Source organism: Sciurus carolinensis, chromosome 2 (assembly GCF_902686445.1).
Source record: "Sciurus carolinensis chromosome 2, mSciCar1.2, whole genome shotgun sequence".
Taxonomy (NCBI): Eukaryota; Metazoa; Chordata; class Mammalia; order Rodentia; family Sciuridae; genus Sciurus; species Sciurus carolinensis.
Window position 1 is genome coordinate 111,404,073 of NC_062214.1, and position 24,712 is coordinate 111,428,784.

Sequence of the window (24,712 nt, forward strand, 5' to 3'; positions counted from 1 at the left end):
TAGGCTTCATACAATGTTTAGCCCCTTGAATGCCATTGATAAGACAAACTTTCTGGTTTATATTGTGAGTAGATCACCTATTTTTGAAGGTTGACAATAATGCTTATAAGCTATAAGTCATTATAAGATAAGTGATAAAACCATTATGTTTGATATAAATTTTGACTATTAAAGGTACTGACAGCAGCAATCCAAAATAAAAGGGCTGCCTGCATTTCTAATGTTCTGTTCAAAACCAATAATGCCAACAACCAAAACAATTTTCCTACACTGAGGCCCTTTTTAGGTAAAGTATGCTTGTCTTGTCCTTAAAGAGTCAGGGATAGTCCAGATAAAGTAGTGTTCTTTAGCTGCTAAGAATTACAGAAAAAAAGCAATATGCTGCATACAGATTTAGTAAGGGAGGTGATAATCTTTTTTTTTTTCCCAAGGCTATCACAGCATAGTAGAGAGTCCTAAAAGTTGATTTGTGTTAAGGGAATTTCTAAGGCAATGTGGGTAGCAACCCAAAAATAAGCTAGCTCTGGCAGATGAAGGTGAGTATAGTTGGTTTAATACAGCGTGACATTTTAGTCCCTTATTCTGTATATTGCACACTTGTAGGTACCCATTAAATATTACTAAAGTAGATAATTTAAAGTATGATAAGGAGTTTTGTTCAGGAAGTATGCCGTAAAGCCCCACCCACAGGTTACATCTGTCTAATCCAGCACTTATTTGAAGGAGTAGGGTAGACATACCGTCTAGGATTTGCAAACAAGGCATCTTGAGAACCTTTAAATGTAAATGCCTGTCTCTACGGGGAATTCTAAATTAGGGAAAAGCAATTTAAAGCATGAATTTCACAACTGCTGAGAATCCTTAACCATATGTATAGTGTGCATCTAGGATGCTGAAGCCAGAGAATGTTGCAATTATTAGTATGTTTCCAAAACTGAAATGAAAGTGTTCCCTAGTTTCCTTAGTACTATATTTTACTACTGTCGTTTCTTCAATGTATTTTCTTCATGAAAATTTATTACTTTTTGTTCATTTGTATTAATGGTATTCATTCAAATGAACTACATTCTGTATTCCAAGTGACTAGTCCTCAAATAGAATTTGTTTTGTGAGCATGGAATTATAATGGCTACGGTGTTTATTGCTATGTCTAATCATTTATTGAAATGTAACCATATTGTGAATCTTGGGATAATGCATGAATATGTCTACATTTATGTTTCACAGAGTATTTTCATCACTTTCATAATGGACACTTTCAGTAAAAGCATTCATGAGAGCCATGTTTTAGCATTAAAATGTGATCCAGTGCATGAATCCTAAGGATCCTGTCATAGAAAGAATCTTCTATACGTATGCTTTTGGTTGAGTACACTTGACTTTGACTTTTTCTTTAGCAGAAACACGTGATCCTTGCATTGCTTCTTCAGTCATGACATGTTGAGTGTCCCCCCCCCCAGGATTTTTTTTTTTTTTCCATTGATATCTTATACCTCAGACAAAGAGGAAAGAGAAGTTTCCAGTAGACTAGGAATTAGAAACTGACATAAAGGCATTGAAGTGCTGTTGTATAGCTGTGGAACATGCTAGTATTTCTCTTTCATTTGGCTTTTTTTTTTTTTTTTCCTTCATCTTGTTTTGTATCAGCCCTAGCTGTTCATTTCTTTATTTCTGGAACTCAGCAGAACTAGATGGCATTAAAGATTCACATGCTTGGTTTCCATTCTGTGAGAAAAATTAGTTCTAGGCACTTAGTATTTGCTTAGTATTTTCTAAAGAGAATGATAGCCTCCTTTTTCCTTGGGGTAAAAATATGACTTTAATTGAAATTGCTTGTGTAAATATCAGAACTTCTTTCAATAGAATTCTGCATTTTGAAATGTTTTATTCTTTCCCACGACTTCTAATTATTCTGGATTAGAGGGTTATCAAAAAGGTGATTGCTTAATTTCTAGGAGTAGGAATGTTATATGTTAGTAGATTTATTTTATACTTTCTAGTGAGTCACCTACGGTGTCTTAACTGTTGGGAGTACTATTAAAGTAGACATAACCCCTGTGCATTGGGATGATGGTGTAGACATCAGACAAAACTCTTTTTCTCCTGACCAGTATTTACATACTTGGGAGACCCCTTCTGTATCCAGTAATTGCAGAGTGCTTTTAAGTCATTACAGATGACTTAACATTATCTCAGGGTCTCGTCTTTTGAGATCTATTCCTGTTGCATCAAGCAACTAAGTCTGCAGTTTAATGAAGTAGGCCACACTATATTTTTTTTGTAATACAAAATTACTTGGAAAGTGTTAGCCAACTGATGCTATATGTGGTGTGATTGTTAAGTACTGAAATCCAGATAAATCTTAAGCTTAACCAGTGTATGAAAATAGTACATTGTAGAGGACTGGGGTTGTAACTAAGTGGTAAGAGTATGTGCCTAGCATGTGTGAAGCTCTGGGTTTAATTCTCAGTACCATATAAATAAATGAATAAAATAAAGGTTCATCAACAACTAAAAAAATATTTTAGAAAAAATAAGACATCCTAGAGTTAAAAGTAAATAATCCATAGTAAATGGTGACATTTGGGATTCTGGGAAGCTAAGGATTCTAAAACTGCCCTCATGAAATGAAAAGCAAATTTGGATTGCTGTGAACTAGAATCTTCATGAGGTCTAAGAATGATAGAGGGAAATTTATCAGCTTCCTACCACAGTATTTATAATCTATTTAGTTGTCCCCCTCATTCCATGGCACCTGTGCGTAAGGCATTATGCTAAGCAGATATGAATGTTAGTCAAACCTGGTCTTTGACTTCAAGGAATGTAGCAAGTAGAGGAAACATAACAAAAATAATCGTCAAGTGATCCTTAATATTAGTGCTCAAATGAAACATTGACAAAATTAAGAACAGCAAGAGGGGGATACATTTATTTTATATTCTTTCAGGGTCACTCTTGAGGAAAGTTTTATATAGACCATGATATCTGAACTTAAACAGAATATTAACCGTTGGGAGGGAGGGAGGGAACTTAAGACTAAGGAAAGCTTGTATAAAAAGGCAAAGAGATGCAAAGGTACAAGACATTCGAGGGAAGTAGCCCAGTGAGACTAGAATATATATTCTAGGAGAAAAAGAAACATGTTAAGTAGGTTGAAGGCAGATTATGATGGACCCAGGAGGGCCTTGTGATAAAGACATACTCTAAAGAGCTTTCTGTATTACGTAGAGAAATATGGCTGTCATATTTCACTCTCTTGTTGCAATTTGCTTGGACTACAAAGAAACTGGTGCTCATAGAGAAGAGTCTGACTTTTTCCTGGTGATATGCCCCAAAGATGGAAAGCATGTCCCAGAAAATAAAGTTAACCCAGGTTTGAACTTATCCTTGATTCTTTCCTCAGATTGTTTTATCAAAGTGAATTTGGGTTAGAATGAACTTCAAAGACAACTGTGAAATAGAAGTTTCAGAACAGAAGGTGGATAATAGGGATGTGACAACAATTGACTTTATTTTTACAAGTGTCTGATTTTTCTGATGATGACAGGTCTTGTGGATAGAATGTAATAAGAACCTTAGGATTAGTGAGATTCCCTCAACCTTTTTTTTTTTTTTTCTCATCTCTTCTCCTTAGTAGCAGTGAGCATTCCTTTCATTTGGGAAGCAGTAGAGGATTAAGCTGAGTGCTCTAGATCTAGTCCACTTGAGTTCCAGTTTTAGATTCACTCCCTACCACCTGTTTTGCTTTAGAGACCTTACTTAACATCTGTAAAATGGGATAATAACACTATTTTAAAGGTTTTCCTGGGCTGCGATTTGAACTCAGTGGTAGAACGCTTACCTAGCATGTGTGAGGCACTGGGTTCCATCCTCAGCACCACATAAAAATAAATGAATAAAACAAAGGTATTGTGTCCTTCTACAACTAAAAATTTTTTTAAAAAAGAAAAAAAAAAAAAAAAGATTGTCCTAAGGATTAGATAAGTTAAGCTAGATAAAGTACATAAAACAGTGACTGTAACTTAGTGATAGTCAATAAATGCTGTCATAATTATCACTGCTACTTCAAGTGAACCTAGTCCCTTTGTATTATACTACAGAGTACATGTGTATTTGCTTTTATTTATATTGTAAAGCAGTGAGAAAGCATTTATTCGTACTATCTTGAGTTATGTTGACACATCTTCATATAACCACTTAACAAGTAGGACTTGTGGATGTGATCCAAAACTGAAATGTCTTCTTGCATTAAATAACAGTGGTTTTCAGACTGGTGGGATATGGTAGGCAGAGGACAGGGTAAAGATGAAACATATGGGTCCTTGAACTCCTTTCCCTTCTTTGTCAATCAGAATAGTAATACTTCTACTTTATATGTTAGAGGGATTCCATATAAAAATTTTACTTTAAAAATAGTGTATTTTTTAGTATTAAAGTTCTTAAAGTCCCAGTACTTTAAAAATAGCATATGTTCTACAATTTTTCTTAAAATGTGTGCTTTACAAATTGTTATTAAAATACATTTCTGGTTCACTGTTCATTGGGTATATTCCTCTATCCTGCATTTCTGACAAACTTCAGGTATTGCCAGTAATGCTCATCTGAGGGCCATGTTGCATAGGAAGGATCAAAGGGACCCTGCTCTACTTTCCCTCTGTAGTGTTCTCAGCTGCTGGTATATGATGTCTATTGGTATCATCCTTGAAATATTTTTTACCATGGCCAACTTTAATGAGTAATAGTTACTAAATAGAAATTGTGGTATGTATTTAAAGTAGACAGTACGATTGTTTTTTTGTTTTTGGTACTGGGTATTAAGCCCAAGGGTACTTTACCATTTAGCAATGTCCCCAGTCCTATATTTTTTTAAAATTTGAGGCAGGCTTTCACGAAGTTGATTAGGGCTTTGGTAAGTTGGTGATGTGATCCTCCTGCATCATTCTTCACTGGTATTAAAAGCATGTGCATCGACACCATATTGAACAACTTTTTCTCTTTTGGTACCGGGGATTGAACCAAGGGGCACTTAACCACTGAGCCACATCCTCAACCCTTTTTTGTATTTTATTTAGAGATAGTGTCTTGCTGAGTTGCTTAGGGCCTCGCTAAGTTGCTGGGGCTGGCTTTGAACTCACAATCCTCTTGTTTCAGCCTCCTGAGATACTGGGATTACAGGGGTGCACCATCTTGCCTGGCTCCACAGCATATTTTAGCATATGTATACATTGTGAAATTATTACCACAGTCAAGCTAATTAACATATTTATGTCCTTATGTAGTTATGATTTTGTGTGTTGTGAGAACATTTAGCAATGGACTCGCCTTAGTAAATTTCTAGCATGCAATACAGTATTATTAACTACACCAATCTATACATTAGATCTTCAGACTTTTTATCCTTTGCCCAGCATAGTCCCAGTCACTTATACATACCCTTCTACTCTCTACTTTCATGAATTTGACTTATAGATTTACCTTAGCATAATGTTCTTGAGGTTCATCCATGTTGTTACAAGTAGCAGGATTTCCTTTTTATTCTTAAAGCTGAATGATATTACACTTGTGTATACATGTATACACATAGCACATTTTCTTTATTCATTCCTCTGTTGATGAACATTTAGGTTGATTCCATTTCTTGACTATAAAAAAACAATACTGTAATGAACATTGTGGTACAGTTATCTCAGGATACTAATTTCATTTCCTTTGACTATATGCCCAGAAGTGGGAATCCCAGATAATATGGTACTTCTATTTTTAATTTTTTGAGAAACTTGTATTGTGTTTTCCACTAATTTATATTCCCACCAACAGTGTCCAAGGATTCCATTTTTCCACAACCTCATCAACACTTGTTATCTTTTGTCTTTTTGGTAATAGAAATTCTAACAAAATAAATCAGCCCTAGTCTGCCCACAAAGTCAGAATCATCAGGGAGGGTCCCAGCAAATGTATTTTTTATATGTATGTATATATTTTTAGATGTTAATGGCTCTTTTTTAATTCATTTATTTGTATGCGGTGCTAAGAATTGAACCCAGTGCCTTGCACAGTCTAGGCAAGCACACTACCACTGAGCCACAGACCCAGCCCAACCAGCTTGTGTATTTTTAATCCTGTTTGACAATCACTACTCAAATGCCAATAATATTCTTACCCATAATACCTTTGACTTCTTCAGTAATTATTTATTTTTTATTATTATTATTATTTTAGTTTATCAATGGACCTTTATTTTTATTTATTTATTTATACAAGATGCTGAAGATCGAAGCTAGTGCCTCACACATGATAGGCAAGCACTCTACCACTAAGCTACAACCCCAACCCTTATTTTTATTTTTGTTAATTTTTTTCTTTTTTTTTTTTTTTGAGTAATTTTAAAATTAAAATAATGCCTATTAAAACTGTATAGGTCTCAATACTTCCTAAATGTTAACGACTATAATTTTTTATTTCATTAGTTCAAATAGCATTCACTTTGGTTCATAATTATTGATCCACAGTAGTCTGTCTCTGAGTACTGATGTTCATGTCTGTTTAGCCAAAGGAAAGGACTAAATCTATAGGAAAGAAAGTTGTACATTTTGGTTCTATTCTTTCTGCTGTCTTAAATGGAGCAGAAGGAATTCTGCTTGCTTTAAGAGACTTCAGGAAACTTAATCAGGCTGAGTGATCCTTTCCTAATGCCAATAATGGATTTAAGTAAGATACCCTTAATTTCTACAAAGTTCCTGGTATATATAAGATTGGGTAATAATTAGTCTTGAGGGCTGAGGGTGTGGGGGAACAGGGAAGAATAGAGTACTTTATATTGAGTAGAGGGAAAAGAAGGGAGCGGATGGGGTGTGGGGGGGGTACAAGGATAGTAGAGTGAAACAGACATTATTACCTCATATACTTATATGACTTTATGACCGATGTGATCCTATAATGGGCATAATTAGAAAAATGAAAAGTTATACTCCATTTATGTATGATCTATCAAAATGTATAAATGTGTCTAGAGATATAACTCAATTGGCAGAGTGCTTGCCTTGCAAGCATGAGGCCCTGAGTTAAATTCCCAGCACCATTTAAAAAAAAAAAAAAAATGTAAAAAAGCATTCTACTGTCATGTACAACTAATTAGAACAAATTTAAAAAAAAATTTTTTTTTAAAGACTATAGTAACAGGCCGAAAAAAGAAAAGGCTAAAGGGTGCCCGTGTGGGCTAGACAGAGGGGTTCATACCTATAATTCCAACTACTCAGGAGGCTGAGAAAAGAGATTTCAAGTTCAAGGCCAGACTGGGCCACTTAGCAGAGGGTAAAATAATTTTGTGTTGTCTCAAAATTTTTTTAAAGATCTGGAGATGTAGCTCAGTGGCAGAGCACTTGCCTGTTACGTGTGAGTCCCTGTGTTCAATCCCTAGTACTTTAAAAAAAAAAAAAAGTCTGCTTAAGAAGTCAAGTTTTTTTGTTAGATTTAAATCTGTGGGATGGATGTCTCTCTGTATTGTAAACTGTCCTGGTATAGTCTATTTATTTTGTTGTTCTGGATTGCAGCATTTCCTTATTGGATTAACTGCCAAGGTGTAAGTGAGCTTCTAAAACCCATCTTCATGCTACCATTTTCACCTTCTTTCCTGAATTCTTATCTACCATTAACCCAGTCCAGTTGTAGGGCTTTTACCACTAAGTGTGACCTTGAAAGTTCACTTGGGCTGAATGTTTTCTGCCCCTATTTGATCATTAAAACCATTAAGGAACCAAAACGGGGGGGGGGGGGGGGATAGTTAAAGCAAACAAACACCATAAAACACAATAAAAGCTAGTGCCTCCATGGCCTTATCTACTTTGTTGACCAGCTTCACCTCAAAGGTACCCTACCCCTAGATCTCTGTCAAGTTCTTTACACTCATTTGCTGTTTGTTGTTGTTGTTGCTTTGAGTTATACATGACCGTACATGACATATTATGTATAACATGACATATATATATACAAACATGGAGTGCATCTTATTCTAATTAGGATCCCAGTCTTGTAGTTGTATATGATGTGGATATTCACTGTGCTATATTTATATATGTATATAAGAAAGTTAAGTCAGATTCATTCCACTCTCTTTCCTATTTCCTGTCTCCCCTCCCTTCCCTCATTTTCCTTTGTCTAAGCTATTGAACTTCTGTTATTCCTCACCCCCGCCCCTTGTTGTGTGTTAGCATCCACATATCAGAGAGAACATTTGACCTTTTGTTTGGGGCATTGGCTGATTTTGCTTTGCATAATAGTCTCCAGATCCATCCATTTCCCAGGAAATGTCATGAAGTCATTCTTTTTTATAGCCTAGTAATAGTCCATTGTGTATATAGATTACATTTTTTTATCCATTCATCTGTTGAAGGGCACCTAGGTTGGTTCTTAGCTTAGCTATTGTGAATTGAGCTGCTATAAACATTGATGTGGCTGTGTCACTGTAGTATGCTGATTTTAAGTCCTTTGGTTATATACCAAGGAGTGGAATAACTGGGTCAAATGGTGGTTCCTTTCCAAGTTTTCTGAGGAATCTCCATACTACTTTCCAGAGTGGTTGCATCAATTCGTGGTCGCATAAGCAGTGTATGAATGTACCCTTTTCTCCACATCCTTGCCAACATTTTTTGTTACTTTTATTCTTGATTGTTGCCATTCAGAGTGGAATGGGATGAAATCTCAGTATAGTTTTAATTTGCATTTCTCTAATTGCTAGAGTTGTTGAACATCATTCACTCTTGAATAGGCTGCTACATATACTTCACCAGTCATACCAAACTGCAGTAACCTTATGTTCAGAAATACATATGAGAATATTGCGGTAAAAGAATATTTGAGCACAGAAGACTAATATAACCATTTTCCAAAAGTAGAAATAGTTCATCTTGGAGAGGGGATAAGATATCAAAAAGATACAGGGAAGATTAGTGGCGTAGAAGAAGGAGAACAAGAGGGAGGGAGGGAGGAAGGAAGGGAAAGGGGAAGATATATGGAATAAATTTAACAAAATTACGTTATAATCATATTTAAAGGTACCAAAGGGAATTTAACCTTTATGAATTTTAGAAAGGAAGTTCAATAGAGAAGTGGGGAGGGGTAATAGTGAGAGGAACGGGGGAAAGGAGAAGGAGGGGAATGTGAATTGAGATCAAATTCTAGCATGTATGATTTTGTCAAAATAAACCCAGTTATTATGTATAATTATGATGCTCTAATTTTAAAAATATTTTAAAAATAGATTAAAGTATCCTCTGTAGATGGACTATAGTTCCCTCTTTAAGGATACTCCCCCCTTATCTGTGGAGGATACATGTATTCCAAGAACCGGACCTTGTGCCTAATCATTTCAAATACCATATATACTATGTTTTTTGCCTATACACACTTGATAGTTTATAAATTAGTAAGATGTAATAATAGCTAGTAATAAAATGGAATAATTACAACAGTAAGCTATAATACTAGTTATCTAAAACTTATGAAATGTTTATTTCTGGAATTCTCTATTTAATATTAACAAACCATGTATAAGGAGGGACATAACTGTTTCTTGATTTTTTTTTTTTTTTTTTTTTTTTTTAATGAATAGGCATTGACTTTTCCACAGTGGACTATTTGTAATATTTTCAATGCAATCAGAAGGTAACAAAGGAAATCAGTGTTTATTTGGACATATCCATAAGAGGAATTCCAAGTTGTAAAAATGGGAAGACATTCTCTCCTACATCTCTTGAAGTGTCTTCTCTTTTTTTTTTTAAGTTATAGATGGACACAGTACCTTTCTTTCTTTCTTTTTATGTGGTGCTAAGGATTGGACCCAGTGCCTCACATGCTCGCCAAGCGCTCTACCACTAAGTGACAACCACAGCCCCCTTTTCTCCATTCTTAATGTTGTAATTCCTTTTATAGATGATGTCAAGAAGATTCTCTGGCAGATAAGAAATTATCTTGTTTTCTGTTTCATTCTAATGCTGAGACTGTAAATTCAAATTCTTTGACCAGACAGAATTGTTTGTGTGGGGCAGGTATGGGCATTTTAATGTGAATCTTTTTTTTTTCCCCTCTTTTCATATTTTTTATTGGTGCACTATAGTGTACATAATGGTGGGATTGTTGTTACATATTCATACATGCACACAATATAACACAGTTAGACCAGTGTCACTCTCTAGCACTTCCCTCTCTCCCTCCCAACATCACACTTACTGATCTCTCCTCCATTGATCTCCTATTGATTTTCATGAGATCCTGCCCCTCCTACCATCCTTTTCTTTTCTTCTTTCTGGCTTCAACCTGTGATGGAAAACACATGAGTTTCACTTATTTCGCTTAACATAATGGTCTCTAGTTCCATCCATTTTCCTGAAAATAACATTTTTTTTTATTTGTAGCTGAATAAAAACTGTTGCCTGTGTGTGTGCATGTGTGTGTGTGTGTGTATATACACATCACATTTTCTTCATCCTTTGTGTATATATGCTACCTAGGCTGGTTCCAAAGTTTGGCTGTTGTGAACTGTTCTGTAAAACATAGGTATGCATGTATCAATGTAGTATGATAACTAGTACTTGAGAATAAATACCAAGGAGTGGTATAGCTGGGTCATATGGTATTTCAATACTTAGTATTTCGAGCAACCTCCATATTGATTTCCATAGTGGGTTGTACTAATTTACAATCCTACCAACAGTGTAAAAGTGTTCCTTTTTCTTCACATCCTCTGCAACATTTATTATTATTTGTGTTCTTGATGACTTCCATTCTGATTAGTATGAGATGAAATTTCATTGTGGTTTTGATTTGCATTTCCCTGATTCCTGATGATGTGGGACATTTTTTTCATGTATTTTAATATATTTTATTTATTTTTAATTCATTTGCCCCATTATTCATAGGGTTATTTGGGTTTTTGGTGTTTAGTTTTTTGAGTTCTTTACATATTCTAGATATTAATCTTTTTTTTTATTGTAAACAAACGGGATACATGTTTCTCTGTTTGTACATGGCATATAGGCATACCATTTGTGTAATCATAAATTTACATAGGGTAATGTTTGATTCATTCTGTTATTTTTTTCCCTTCCCCCCCACCCCTCCCACCCCTCGATATTAATCTTCTGTCAAAAGAGTAGATCGCAAAGATTTTCTCCCATTCTGTAGGTTCCACCTTCACATTCTTCATTATTTTCTTGGCTGTGCAGGAGCTTTTTAATTTGATGCCATCCTGTGTATTAACTCCTGTCATTATTTCTTGAGTTTTAAGAATGTTGTTGCCTGTGCCTGTATGCTGAATCTTGAGCCTATGTTCTCTTCTAGGAGTTACATAGTTCGTGGTCTTAATTCCTACATCTTTGATCCGTTTCGAGTTGACTTTTGTGCAGGGTGAGAGATAAGGGTCTAGTTTCATTCTTCTACATATAGATAATGAGTTTTCCTAGCACCATTTGTTTTAAAAACTGTCTTTTTTCCATTATATGTTTTTAGCACCTTTGTTAAGGATCAGATTACTATAGATGTGTGGGTTTGTCTCTGTGTCTTCTATTCTATGTCATTGTTCTATTGGTCTGTTTTTATGTTAGTACCATACAGTGTTTGTTACTATAGCTCTGTAGTATAATTTGCAGTCAAATATTATAATGCCTTCAGCATTGCTTTTTTGACTTAGAATTGCTTTGGCTCTTCTGTTTTGTTTTTTTTTTTTTTTTTTTTTTTTTCCAAATGAATTTTAGGAATTTTTTTTCTAGTTTTGTGAAGAATGCCATTGGTATTTTAATGGAGATTGCGATGAATCTGTATATTGCTTTTGTTAGTAAGGCCATTTTAATATTAATTCTGCCTCTCCATGAACATGGGGTTTCTGAGGTCATCTTCAATTTCTAGTGTGAACCTTAATCACTGAAAGGAAACTGGATATGTTCCTAGCTGTGAAAAACATCTGGTTGATAACTGAAAGCCATTTTGATTATGGGTATTTCATTTTGATGTGTTTTTTTAATTTAGAAATTTTTTTCTCACATATAATGGGGGGTGGGAGGGGTTAGGGTTAGGTTTAGGGTTAGGGTTAGGGAGCAGGGCAAGAATGGAGGAAGGAAGGACTGTATAGAGGAAAAAGAGGGGGCGTGGGGGGGAGGGAAAAAATGGCAGAATGAATCAAACAACATTGCCCTGTGTAAATTTATGATACATGAATGGTATGCCTTTACTCCATGTACAGAGAATCAGAATGTATCCCATTTGTTTACAATTAAAAAAAATTTTTTTAATCAAATCTACTAAAATCCGCAGGAATAACATTAGATTTCTTGTTGAATTTGAGGATGTAGTTTGTCCTTGATTCCCACATATTGGCACTAACTCATATTCAGATTAATTTCTTATGCTTTGGAGATTGCTTTCTCCCCATACTGGATCTAATGACTTGTACTCAGTATGGATGAAGTAGAAGGTGGGTAGATGCTCGTGAGAATTATAACACAGTAATTTGCATCAGACTTACTATATCCTTTTCTCATGGTTTTTAGGAATATATGGTTTACAGGAAGCATACTTACATGAGACTTGATGGGTCATCCAAGATCTCAGAGAGGCGGGACATGGTTGCTGATTTTCAGAACAGGTAAGGTTAATGAAAATTACAAAAATTCTTATTTTTATTTTCCTCTAGTGCTTGAAATGGTAAGTTAAAAAGAAATACTATTTCATCTTAGATTGTTAAGCAATCACAGTAAAGTACCTGCCATTTAGAGGTTGCTGTATTTGCTTATATTGATTCAGCTGTATGTGTCTGAGTGAAAGAAAAAATGAGAATATCCATGGGGTCATTTTTTATGTTTTAAATAAGCCTTCTTACTGTGTCATTGCCTATTTATTTGATTAACAAAAGATTTGTGAATGTGAATGAAGATTCTCCTCAATGGATAATGAATATGTAGAAAGAAGTCCTCAGGGCTCTATTCCTAAATGTTAACAGTGGCCAGCCAGCTCTACTCTCTACTTAGGGTTGATTTTCCCCTTTTCCCCAGCCCTACATTCCTGCACCACCACCACCACCACCACCACTCAGTACCAGGAATTGGACCCACTGAGCCACATCCCCAGCCCTTTTTTATTTTGAGATAGGGTCTCGCTAAGTTGCTGAGGCTAGCTTTGAACTTTTGATCCTCCTCCCTCAGCCTTGTTTTTTTGTACTGACAACTTAACCTGGGGCCAGGAGGAGGTGGTGCTTTTACATCCCCAGCCCTTTTTTTTTATTTAAGACAGGGTGTTGCTCAGTTGCTAAAGCTGGCCTCAAACTTACAATCCTCATTCCTTAGCCTCCCTGGTCATTGGGATTACAGATGTGTACCTCTGTGCCCAGCTTGTGTTGAGTTTTAGTTTATTTTTATATTTCATTTTGTATGAGTTTAAGGGAAAATATCTTTCCTTTTCATGCTTTCTTCTAGCATTGTTGGCAGTTTGACAAATTGCAGTAGTGTACAGTCTTTTCAGTGGCTGTCAGTCACAGAACCTCTCCTACCAGCTAATGCACCTATGAAATTTCAAATACCACCTGCTGAATGCTGATGGTTTACAGAGCCATAATTATCCTAAGTGCTATTTCTTAGAGTAAGCAGAGTCTGGTTACTGCTTTCTCCACAGAGAAAGCCAAACTTTGCTCATGACAAATCTGCTGAACTTCACCCTTAATTTTCTTCCTTAGACCTGGAGAATTGAAAAATAAAGTAGAACCTAATGTCTGTAAATCAGAATGGTTTTGACTTTCTGACCTTTAATTGCATGACCTATTAAATAATATTTATTAATTCTTGGGAAGAAAATTAAGTACATAGCCATTTATATTTTTGTTACAATTTGTTAATTTTATTTGTGTTTTAGAACAGGGTTTAACTCAAATATAAAACAGTTGAAGATAGAACACATCTATAGTTCAACATAGAATGCCTCTTCTGATTCAGGTTTTTTGTCATTGTGCTATCCTTTACAATACCGGTAGAGGCATATGCTGATGTTTTGGTTTATAATGTATACCCAGTTAAGCTAATAACTCCTAAGTTAAAACTGCGCACAAGAATTCCAGATGGCTATTTGGCCAACAGTGGAAGGGAAGATCCCCTTAGAACCTATTTTGGTTTGTTACCTTGGATCAGCTGTGATAGACTGACTTAGTTTCTTACTTAGCAGAAGTAATCAGATTCCAAAATTGATTTGAAACACATACGGTTAGCCCACCACCTGGTTGTGGCAACTGTTTCAAAATAAAAAATTGAAAGTCAAAATAAAAAATTGAAAGAACTGGGAATGTAGCTCAATAGTAAAGTACCCCAGTACCAAAAAAATAAATAAATATAGAGCGTATGTTTCCCCAGGAAGTCTTTCTTTTCTCATCACATAGACACATTGGTATGTTGATATGAGGTTTGTGCATTGTTATAAGAAAAGCCGTTAAGTAATATTATTTCACCTAGTTCTGTTTTTGTTTATTTCCCACTAGTATATTTGATAGTGTACAATTAAAAAATATTTTTAGTTATAGATGGACACAATACCTTTATTTTTATTTATTTGTTTTTATGTGGTGCTATGAATTAAACTCGGTGCCTCACACATGCTAGGCAAGCACTCCTCCACAGAGCTGCAACCCCAGCCCCAATAGTGTACATTTAAGGATCTCACTTTGCACATACCATTTAAAGTTTTTTACAATCATTATTATATATATTTTGGTACCATGGGGTTGAACCTGAGGTACTTTACCACTTGGCTACATTCCCAGCCCTTTTTATTTTAATTTTATTTATTTTCTTAATTTTGAGTCCATATCTTTACACATAAAACTTGTCACTATTTCAAATTATCTTTTTTGCATAGATTCAAACAAGGAAATCACTAGGTGAAGGGATAAGCCTTTACAGATTGTCAGTTACTTTGCAGAAAAGTTCCATTGATTTAGACTCTAATCAGAGCTGTATTGGCCTTCTGAGTGGTAGTGATGGGGCTTCTGAGTTCTAGAGCTATTCTAGCCAATTCATTCCAAAAAACTGAACTATAACCTTTTAATGGGAAAAAAAAATCAGTAGATACATCTAATTTATTACCTTAACAGTCTCAATTAATTCGTGAAATAGTTATTTGGGCAGTCCCAGTAATGCATAGTAGTTTTATAAAGCTTAGCTCTTAAAAAAAAAAATTGATATTTCTACCACTAAATTGTATTATACCTACTTAGTGAAAATCTTACTTGCACAGCATTAACTGGGAACCCTTACTTGAACCTCCATACTCTCTTAACTGAGAATTACAGTGAGTTATTTATGAGTCAACATCTGGGTAACCATCATTTCACCCTGAATCTAGAATTAGAAGAAAAAAAAGAGACTAAAGTTGCCTTCTGGTCTGTTTTTGCATTACTAGCTGGACTCTTAAAGTTGAGGCTATTGCTCAGAAATAATATACTTCTCATGTATGTTCTCTAAACTATGCCTCTGCTAACCAGAAGGTTATCAAACTGACCCTCCAAATCAGGAAGAAGTTTCAGCTTGTACATTTGAGTGGCTATAGTAGTCCAATATAGAGAAAAAGGCAGGTGTTTTTGAAAACAAAAAGGCATGTCTTGCCAAATATTTTCATTATTATTAATGAAAAGACATCAAAAGAAAAAATACAGTTTCAACTGGAGAGCCCTCTGGCTCAAAGGTCAGCCAGAGTAAACAAGAACTCCTATAAAAAGCCATTTACATTCCCTTCATACAAGATTTATTTATGAGGGATCCTTCCAGGAAAAAGTCTGACTGAGACTAAAGACTGTTTGGCCAGGATGTCCTGACTGGGCAACATTCAGAACATGTGACCAGAGCGTGATCCTAGAAACCATTCACAAGGTCTTCGCTCTCTGGTGCCTTGGCCCTTACTTTATTTCCTCCTACCCCATGAATTTTACCAAATGGATCCCCTACTTATTCCCACCCTACCCTGATTGTCTGACCATTCAAGATGACCCTTTAGAAAATATGAGAAAAAGTGACTGTAGCATCAATTTAGTAGGTTTCTCTTTTTTGGTGACAATGTTAAAAGCTCTAATATCTTCTTTCTTTCTGATTCTTTTTTAGTCAGTCAGCAAGCCTTTATTGCAGTCTTTGGTAACTAGCACTGTCTGGGGACTTGAGTCCTTGGTGTGTCCTTAAAGATGTGAGAGTGAGCCCTAGACATGTGTGGTTTCATAGGTTCCTATATAGACCACCCGAAACCTTGTCTCTAAGACCTGTTTCAACAGAGACCCTGAGTGAGATTCCTTTTCAGCCTCTAGAGGGCACCCAAACCACCCCATTGCCTTCCAGAATTTGGTTTCTTCTGTTTAATCAGAATTCTCAAAACATTAACTCACATGAATACTAGATTTATTAAGAAGAATGGAACGTCTCAGCAATTTAATTTATATATTTTTATAAGTAACCCAGGATGGGAACTAATCTCTTTGATTATACCCACCCAAGATTTCTATAATTATTTTCCACAACAGTATAATAAAATAACTTTGAATGCAGCCAGTCTTTGGCTGTATACAAGTACATGATAGAAGGCATCTCAATATATAATTGATATCCAAAAGAAGCATTTTCTACCATTATATTTCTAAATTTATTTTATTCTTTTTATCTACATTGCTTTGACCCGCATTTTTATGTATATAGCGCTATTTCTAAATGGCTATCACATATCATACTCTCCAGACTATGTGAAATGTCCTTTCTTTCTGGTTCTACACTTTTCTGTTGTTATCCTTCCCAGTTGCCTTCTAAATCCCTCCTTGTTCCATTCCAGTGTTTCTCTCACCCAACTCTGACCTGTGCTCTTAGGTCAGAGCTTCTTCAGAAACTGCCAAAAAAGTCCTGACCATTGGAAGACTGTTAGCTCTCACACAAGTATTTGAAAAGCCTCTCACCCCGTGCCTCTGTTCCTACCGAAACAGAAGCAGGTATATGCAGGCAAGAACAATGTCAGTGCCAGAGTGAGACAGACACTAATAGCGCCCTAAAAAGTTCAGTAAATTTTATTTGAAGCCTTATTGTGATTAAATATTCTTCTGTGCACCAGTGAGTTTTCATACTTTCATTCACATCATCCTATACCTATGTAAAAACATGTTAGTAGGGGCTGGGGATATAGCTCAGTTGGTAGAGTGCTTGCCTCCCATGCACAAGGCCCTGGGTTCAATCGCCAACACCAAAAAAAAAAAAAAAAAGTTAGTAAACTGACAGATGCCTTTCACCTTTTTGGGTTTTCCTGTATTATTCAATCATAAAAAAAGAGTATCTTATAAATTCAGTAAAATTTGTTTAAAACTTTATGATGAAAAAAAAAAACTTTATGATGAAATTCAAGGTTAGGGGCTGAAGTTGTAGCTCATTTGGGTAGAGTGCATGCTTAGCTTTTGTGAGATCCAGGGTTCAGTCCCCAACTACATGGAAGCAGCAGTGATTTTTTAAAAAGGGTGAAGGGACAGAAACCAAAAAGTTTTTAAAAGATCCAAGGATAAAGCAGGCCAGTTGTGGTAGCACATACCTATAATCCCAGCAACTCAGGAGGCTGAAGCAGAAGGATGATAAATTCAAGGCCAGCATAGGAAATTCAGGGAGACCCTGTCTCAAACTGAAAAGGACTTCGAATGAAACTCAGTGGTAAAGTGCCTCTGGTTTGATCCCCAACCCTACCACACACACACCCACTACCCCCAGTAGAACTTTCCTAGAAATGCAAAACTCTTGGAATCATGACCTACAAGGGACCTGCAGACATACTATTATCCATACCTCCCTCTAGGAAAGTTGTATTTCATTGAATGCAAATAATGGGCAAATTTCTACCACGACCAACTTAATGATTAACCAGGTTGCTTATTTCAAAATAGTTCCTTCAGTGATATTCATATTTGATGTTGATGTCATCAGTTAGTCACTTCAGCTATATTCATGGAATCCTGATTGTATAGTCCAGGAAACAGATCTGCTGTAGTCAAGTGACTTCACCAAGGAAGACGAGCCTGAAGGGATGAGAATATCTGATGTCAGTATGTTTCTATTTTTTTCAAAACCCTCATAATAAAATTTGTTTTACATTGTGATTTAGTACCTATATATCATATTTAAAACTTTATAGAATAGTACCCTTGTGACTGTGATGCACTAAAAAATTTTCTAGTCTAGTCTTTATTTTTTAAAATGCTTCCAGATCCACCAAAAGAATAGGTGTGACCTGCACTGATCTGAGTAAATATCTAGTTATATTCCTCACTGAAGACATGAAGAGGATTAGCAGCTTGAATTAGTGGGTTTTCAGGTTTGCTCACCAGTACACTGCAGTCCCTTTTCCTCAGAAATGTTCTGAAAATAACCTAGGACAAGAACATGAAAGTGCCAGATAATCTTATTTATATTATCTGTGGAACTGGGCTACAGCTGAGCACATCCTTGTTTAAGATAAATCTTGAAGTCAGAATCCTGCTCCTTGTGATCTGTCATGAGTCTTATTCCTAGAAAATACTATATTCAGTAATTATTTGTTGCCTGAATGAGTGATTGCATGATCTACTAGCTTATTTGTATTTCTGTTTTTTAAAGGATTTGGGATATAGGGCTGGGGATATAGCTCAGTTGGTAGAGTGCTTGCCTTGCAATCCCCAGCATCACCAAAAAAAAAAAAAAAAGGGATTTGGGATGTAAAAAATTTTTTACAATGTAGCCTTTTTCTTTTCTTTTCCGTTCTGTGTGCGTGGGCATGTGTGTGTATAAGAGCTGTGTTGACATGCATCCAAAAGTACTTTAATTGTAGCTTATCTTCAAGAATTAATCTCAAATTCAATTTCATACATAGATGTCAGAGACTAGGTTTTGTTCCCTGACCTCAGTTCATTTTTCTGGGACTTACATTCTTCATCTTAAAATGAGTGCTTTGCTCTAATAATCATAAGTTTCCAAACTATTGGAATTCATGATTCCTGAGGAAAACATCAGGAAATATTTATTTGCTCCTCTCTTTATGAACTAGGAAGTTCCTGCAAAGAAAGAGGTCTCTACTTCCATGGTAACATTATTTTCCTGTTATCTTTGCTACATGTTTTTATTTGTGTGCCGAGAAATCAGATATTAGTGGGCAGCAAGTTTCTACTCCCATCATTTTATTTTAGGAACAGTGCACCTTTGTGCAGTGTTTTAAGGGAATATCAGGAGGCCTCAGTAACCACCAAAACTCTTTTTCAGCTCCAGACTCTTATGTTCTGTATTCAGGGACCTCTCTCTTCCCACATTCCATTTTTTTCTTTTCAGTTTTTCCTCTTAACGTGTTCCTCCCTTTTCTGCAGGAATGACATCTTTGTGTTCCTGTTAAGCACAAGAGCTGGAGGACTGGGTATTAATCTCACTGCTGCAGATACAGTAAGTTTTAATAAGAGCACAATACACTGCTTATGCACTTTTTGTTTTATAAATAATACATTCATGGAGCATTTAGCTTTCCTTGTGGACTTTATGTTTCTTACACATTTATTCAACAGGTATTTGATGAATGTCTATTCTATGTCTGATACTATTCTAGACACTTGGAATACATAAGTGAAAATAAACAGACTAGGGGGGAAAGAAAACTAGATTTGTTTTAGGAGCTGTAACTAAATAGATTAAAAAGGATTATTTCATTACTTTTATGCATTATTCTGTTACTGGAAAAACTCACATTTTTGCATCCTAAACTTCAAAAGGTTCTTGGAGAACAATGAGAGTGTTAATCTAAGAAATAAAATAGCAGGAAGAGGATATGGCTTAGTGGTAGAGAACTTGCCTAGCATATATGAGGCCCTTGGTTCAATTGCTAGCACCACTGAAAAAATAATAATAAAATTAAAATCTAGGCATGGGGGTACATACCTGTAATCCCAGCAGCATGGAGGCTGAGGCAAGTGGATCACAAATTCAAGGCCAGCCTCAGCAATTTAGCAGGACCCTATCTCAAAATAAAATTTTAAAAGGCTGGGTAAGTACCTTAGTGGTAGAGCATTTGCCTAGCTTGCTTGTGGCCCTGTACAACAAAAATTCCCCACATGTATGAAGAGGATGCAAAGGATACAAACCCAGGAAAGTCATGAAGAAATCAAGTACAGAGATTGTTGAAGAGATAGCAGCAAAACTGGAACTAGATCCTGCATCTCTCAGTCTCCATTTCTGTGCTGGGTCTATGCTTTCTCTTTATTAACTACTATATGTTTAGCTCCCTGCCTTCATAATGAAAAATTGGCAATGTAATATCCCAAAGTATCAACCATAGGTCCCAGCTCTACTAGTTACCAGTTAGCCAGGTGGGGCATTGCTTCAAGGCCTGAGGACTGCTGCAGACATAGCTACACATCATCGGTCTCTGTGGTCTTCTGGGTAGGTTGTTAGTGGTGGTAGATGTTGTTCTTGTGGGTTTTCTGATGTGGTAGATCACTTGATGCCATATCAGATAGTAGAAATTTGTCCTTGTTTTTCTTGGTTTTCTGCTGTTTTCATGCATTTCTTACAGGCTCTCGGTGTGAGTACAAGAATCACTGCTTTCGAAACCCCACTGATCTTTTGAGCTCCAGTCTCAGTCCCCAGACCCATACCTGTTACCTCAAATCCATTTTTTGTTGTGCTGATTATTAGTTTGTTTATATTCTCTCCCCTCCCATTTTGTTTTGTTCCCTCTCCCCCCCCGCCCCGCCCGCTCCCCTTTCCTGTACTGGGAATTAAATGGAGGTGCTCTACCACTGAGCTGTATCTATGTCTCTATTCCCTTTTTTTTTTTTTTTTTTAACTTCTTTTTTTTAGTTGTCAGTGCATCGTTTATTTCATTTATTTATATATGGTGCTGAGTATTGAACCCAGGGCTTCACACATGCCAGGCAAGCACCAAACCACTGAGCCACAACTCCAGCCCTTAGCCCTTTTTATTTTATATTTTGAGACAGGTCTTGCTGAATTGTCAAGACTGCCTTGAACTTGAAATTCTGTCTCAGCCTCCCAGGCTGGGATTACAAATGCACATCACCATACCCTTCTTTATTAACTGTGCCATTCCTTCACCTAAAACTCTTTTAGGGATTCATCATCTATAAAATAGAGTGTGAGCTCCTTTACATTACATACAAGATTCTTAATTTGTGGCCTTTATATTCCTTTCCAGCCTAATTGCCAGACCGTTCCCTTCCAAAATTTATGTTCCAGAAATAAATGATTGACTTTTGATTTTCTTAACACACCATACCATTTCACACTATTGTATTAACTGTTCCCTCAGCCATAGATTGACCTGTGAGCCACCTCTTCCTCCAGGTAAACTTGTTTGCTTTTCAAAACCCCATTCAGGTATCACATTCCTTCCCAGTTCCCTCCCCTACTCACGTTAATCACATTATATTGTAATTAATTATTTTACATACTGGACTTAGACCTTATCAGTGGAAGGAAATCTTATTTCTAGTGCACGAAACCATTCATTCATTCAACAGATGTTTAAGGGTCTGGCATTGTTTTAGGTACTAGGAATTCAGCATGCAACACAATGAAGTTCAGTTTCTGTCCTCTAATTATTAAAAATTATATTTGTAGTGAGGGTAGGAGATAAGGTATAAACAAAATTTAAAGAACTAACATGAATGTTACAAAGAAACATAGAGCAAGTAAGGAGTGGTAGAGTGATCAGGGTTGTTGTTTTATGTGGGTTGGGAAAGCCTCTCTGATATGGTGATACTTGAGCCAAGATCTGAAGAAAACAAGGACATGAACCAAGTGTCTGTCTGGCAGAAATAAGAGCATTCTAAAGTGAAGAGAGAGGGGCTGGGGAGATAGCTCAGTCAGTAGAGTGCTTGCCTTGTAAGCACAAGGCCCTGGGTTCGATCCCCAGCACCCAAAAAAAAAAAAAAAAAAAAAGAAACTAAAGTGAAGAGAGAAATGCAAAGCCCTGAGGTAAGAAAATGCTTGGCATAATCAAGCAACAGCAAGAAGTCCAGAGTAGGCAGACAGAATCAGCGAAGGGAAGATTGGTAAGAGCTGTGTGTCACAAAGGCAGAGCATGCTGGACTAAATAAGCCATACGAAGGACTTTGAAATGTGGGTGACATTGGAAGAATTTGACAGAGATGTAACATGATCTAGCTTGGGTTTTGTATTTTTGTTGTTGCGATGAAATCTCACTGTGTCCCCAGACCAGCCCCAAACTCCTAGGCTCAAGCGATTCTCTGACTTCAACATCTTAAGTGCTGGGACTCCAGCCACACACCACCATATACCCCTCTGGCTTCTATTGGGGGTCAGTACAAAACAGTGTCAGGAGAAAAGTAGAAACAGGAAAATTGGGACTATCAGACATTAAGTGGCAGTGTTGCCCAGGCAGCAGGGGTTGGAGTTCAGAACGATTGTGACTAAATATGTATTTTGGAATCATCAGGCATAGGTAATATTTAAGATTGAGGCTACGTGAGATCACCTAGGGAGAGCTAACATAAGTTCATTGTTTTTCCCTTCCTAGCTTGCCTATCTTAGGTTTGGCTATGCTTTCTTAAGAAATAATTCCTCTAGTTGTTTATTTGAATGGTCAAGATGTTAAACAGATTTGAAGGGGTGACCCATATTATGCTTGCAGGGTTCACATAGTTTGTCCTGTGGGGGTGAGGAACTCCTGCCACAAAGAACCAAAGTACTAGACCCCTAACCCATAGCAAGAGGAATAAAAGTTAAGAATTCCTTTTCTATCTGGGGGCTGGAGAGAGGCTCTGATTGCTCTGAGTTCTAAATTCCAAAATAATTTACATTTTAATTTGGAGAAGGCTTGTGATTCACTTGTAAATTATAAGCTTAGAGAATATTCCTTAGAGAAATGGTACAGCAAGATTGAAATTAATTCTTAAATGTTTTGTGTGAACTCAAATTATGCTGTGTGTGTGTATTAGAGAACAATAGATTTAGCTAGTTGTCTGGCATTTTCCTTTTCTCCAAGATTTATTTAGCTCTGGGAGGTCCCTAGAACCATTTATGGATAAGGAAGAGGTTAGTCAGCCTATAATGTTAGGAAAAACTTAATGTCTTATGATTGAGAATGCATAGGTAAACATGTATTTGTAAAGAGTAGAAATCTTATCTACCCACTTGGTTAGAAAAACATGTTTTTAGCATGTGATGATTAGCATTTGCTGCTTACTGTTGGAGTTGTTCTTTATATGTTCTTCCTAGCTTTGGGGATATCTTTTGCATTTAACTCTGTTTACTGGGGGTTGTTAAACTGCCCCAGTTGTTTTTGTTTCTGTTAGACCTGCCTCAAATGCTTCCATATAATGAGAACAAGAAGCTTCTGTCCTTTAGTAGCAATATGACAAGACCTATGTCCAGTGGGTCAGCTTTTAGCCCTCCCAAGGGACTAAACTTCCACACATTCTCTTGGGAGAAAAGCTCCACCCTCCAAATATTGGTCCAATTTTTTCTGGTTGTTCTCTAGAATTTTTCCTGTTTTTCATTTCTCTCTCTCGTTTCCTGGAACTCCCTCTCATCTCAGCTGTATTATAGCTGGGCCCCTCCACCACATCTCTGCTCTCACCTCCCTTCCCCCGTGTCTACCTGGCATGGTGTTTACAACTTCATGATAGTGCTGACTATTAATATATTTCCCCTTAGTCATTGCTAGGCCACGCATTGTAGATTGACTTGCTTTAATCTTTCCTAGGTATGTCAGGTGGTCTAGGCCTATAATTGTTGGTTGTTTTTCTCTAGTATGTCTCACTGAGCTCCTACACCTGATAATAAAATACAGGTGTCATCTCTGTCCTACTGTGGTACACTGTCTCCATCATTCACCCCAGTTCACGTCATGGGTGATCCAGCATTCATTTGGTTGTCAAATTAGATAAATAAACATCTGTCTTGGTTTTTCATTCTTTGTGTGTGTGTGTGTGTGTGTGTGTGTGTGTGTGTGTGTGTGTGTGTGATGGGAATTGAACGCTTGGCTCATTTTCTCATTCTTTTGTGGGGTGTGCGTGTGTGTGTGTGTGTGTGTGTGTGTGTGTGTACTGGGGCTGGAACCTAGGGACACTTTACCACAGATCTACAGTCCCAGCCCTGTTTATTTATTTATTTATTTATTTTTGTTTGTATCTTTTTAATTTTGAGACATACTCACTTTGTTTCCTAGGAGCTTTGCTAAATTACTTAGGCTAGCCTCTTCTTTGTGTTCCTCCTGCTTCAGCTTCCCAAGTTGCTGGGATTCTAGGCATGTACCACTGTGCCTGGCCTTATTCTTGTGTTAACCTATGTATGAGCTTATACATAGTTCATTATTCTTTTTTCCTTTGTATTTTCTTCCTTCTTTTTTTTTTTTTTTTTCTTTCCTTCCTTTCTTTCTGTACTAGAGTTCAAACCTAGAAGCACTCTACATCTGAACCACATTCCTTTTTTGTTGTTGTTGTGGTGGTGGTGGTGGTGGTGGTGCTGTGGATTGAACCCAGGACCTTGTGCATGCAAGGCAAGCACTCTACCAACTGAGATATATCCCCAACCTCCCAGCCCTTTTTAAATCTTATTTTGAGATAGGGTATTGCTTAGTTGCCCGGGCTGGCCCCAGACTTGGGATTTTCCTGCCTTAGCCTTCCAAGTACCTAGGATTACTGGTATGTGCAACCACACCTGGCTTTCCCTGT

The 24,712-nt window shown here is 36.6% G+C and overlaps 1 protein-coding gene across 1 annotated transcript in view; it reads left to right on the forward strand.

The window, feature by feature from the left end:
* Positions 1 to 24,712, forward strand: part of Ino80 (INO80 complex ATPase subunit) — a 128,891-nt gene that overhangs the window by 89,166 nt on the left and 15,013 nt on the right. Inside the window, exons 28-29 of the mRNA XM_047538148.1 lie at positions 12,540 to 12,634; positions 19,373 to 19,445. Coding sequence (XP_047394104.1) covers positions 12,540 to 12,634; positions 19,373 to 19,445 — 168 coding nt within the window. The remainder of the gene's footprint in view (positions 1 to 12,539; positions 12,635 to 19,372; positions 19,446 to 24,712) is intronic.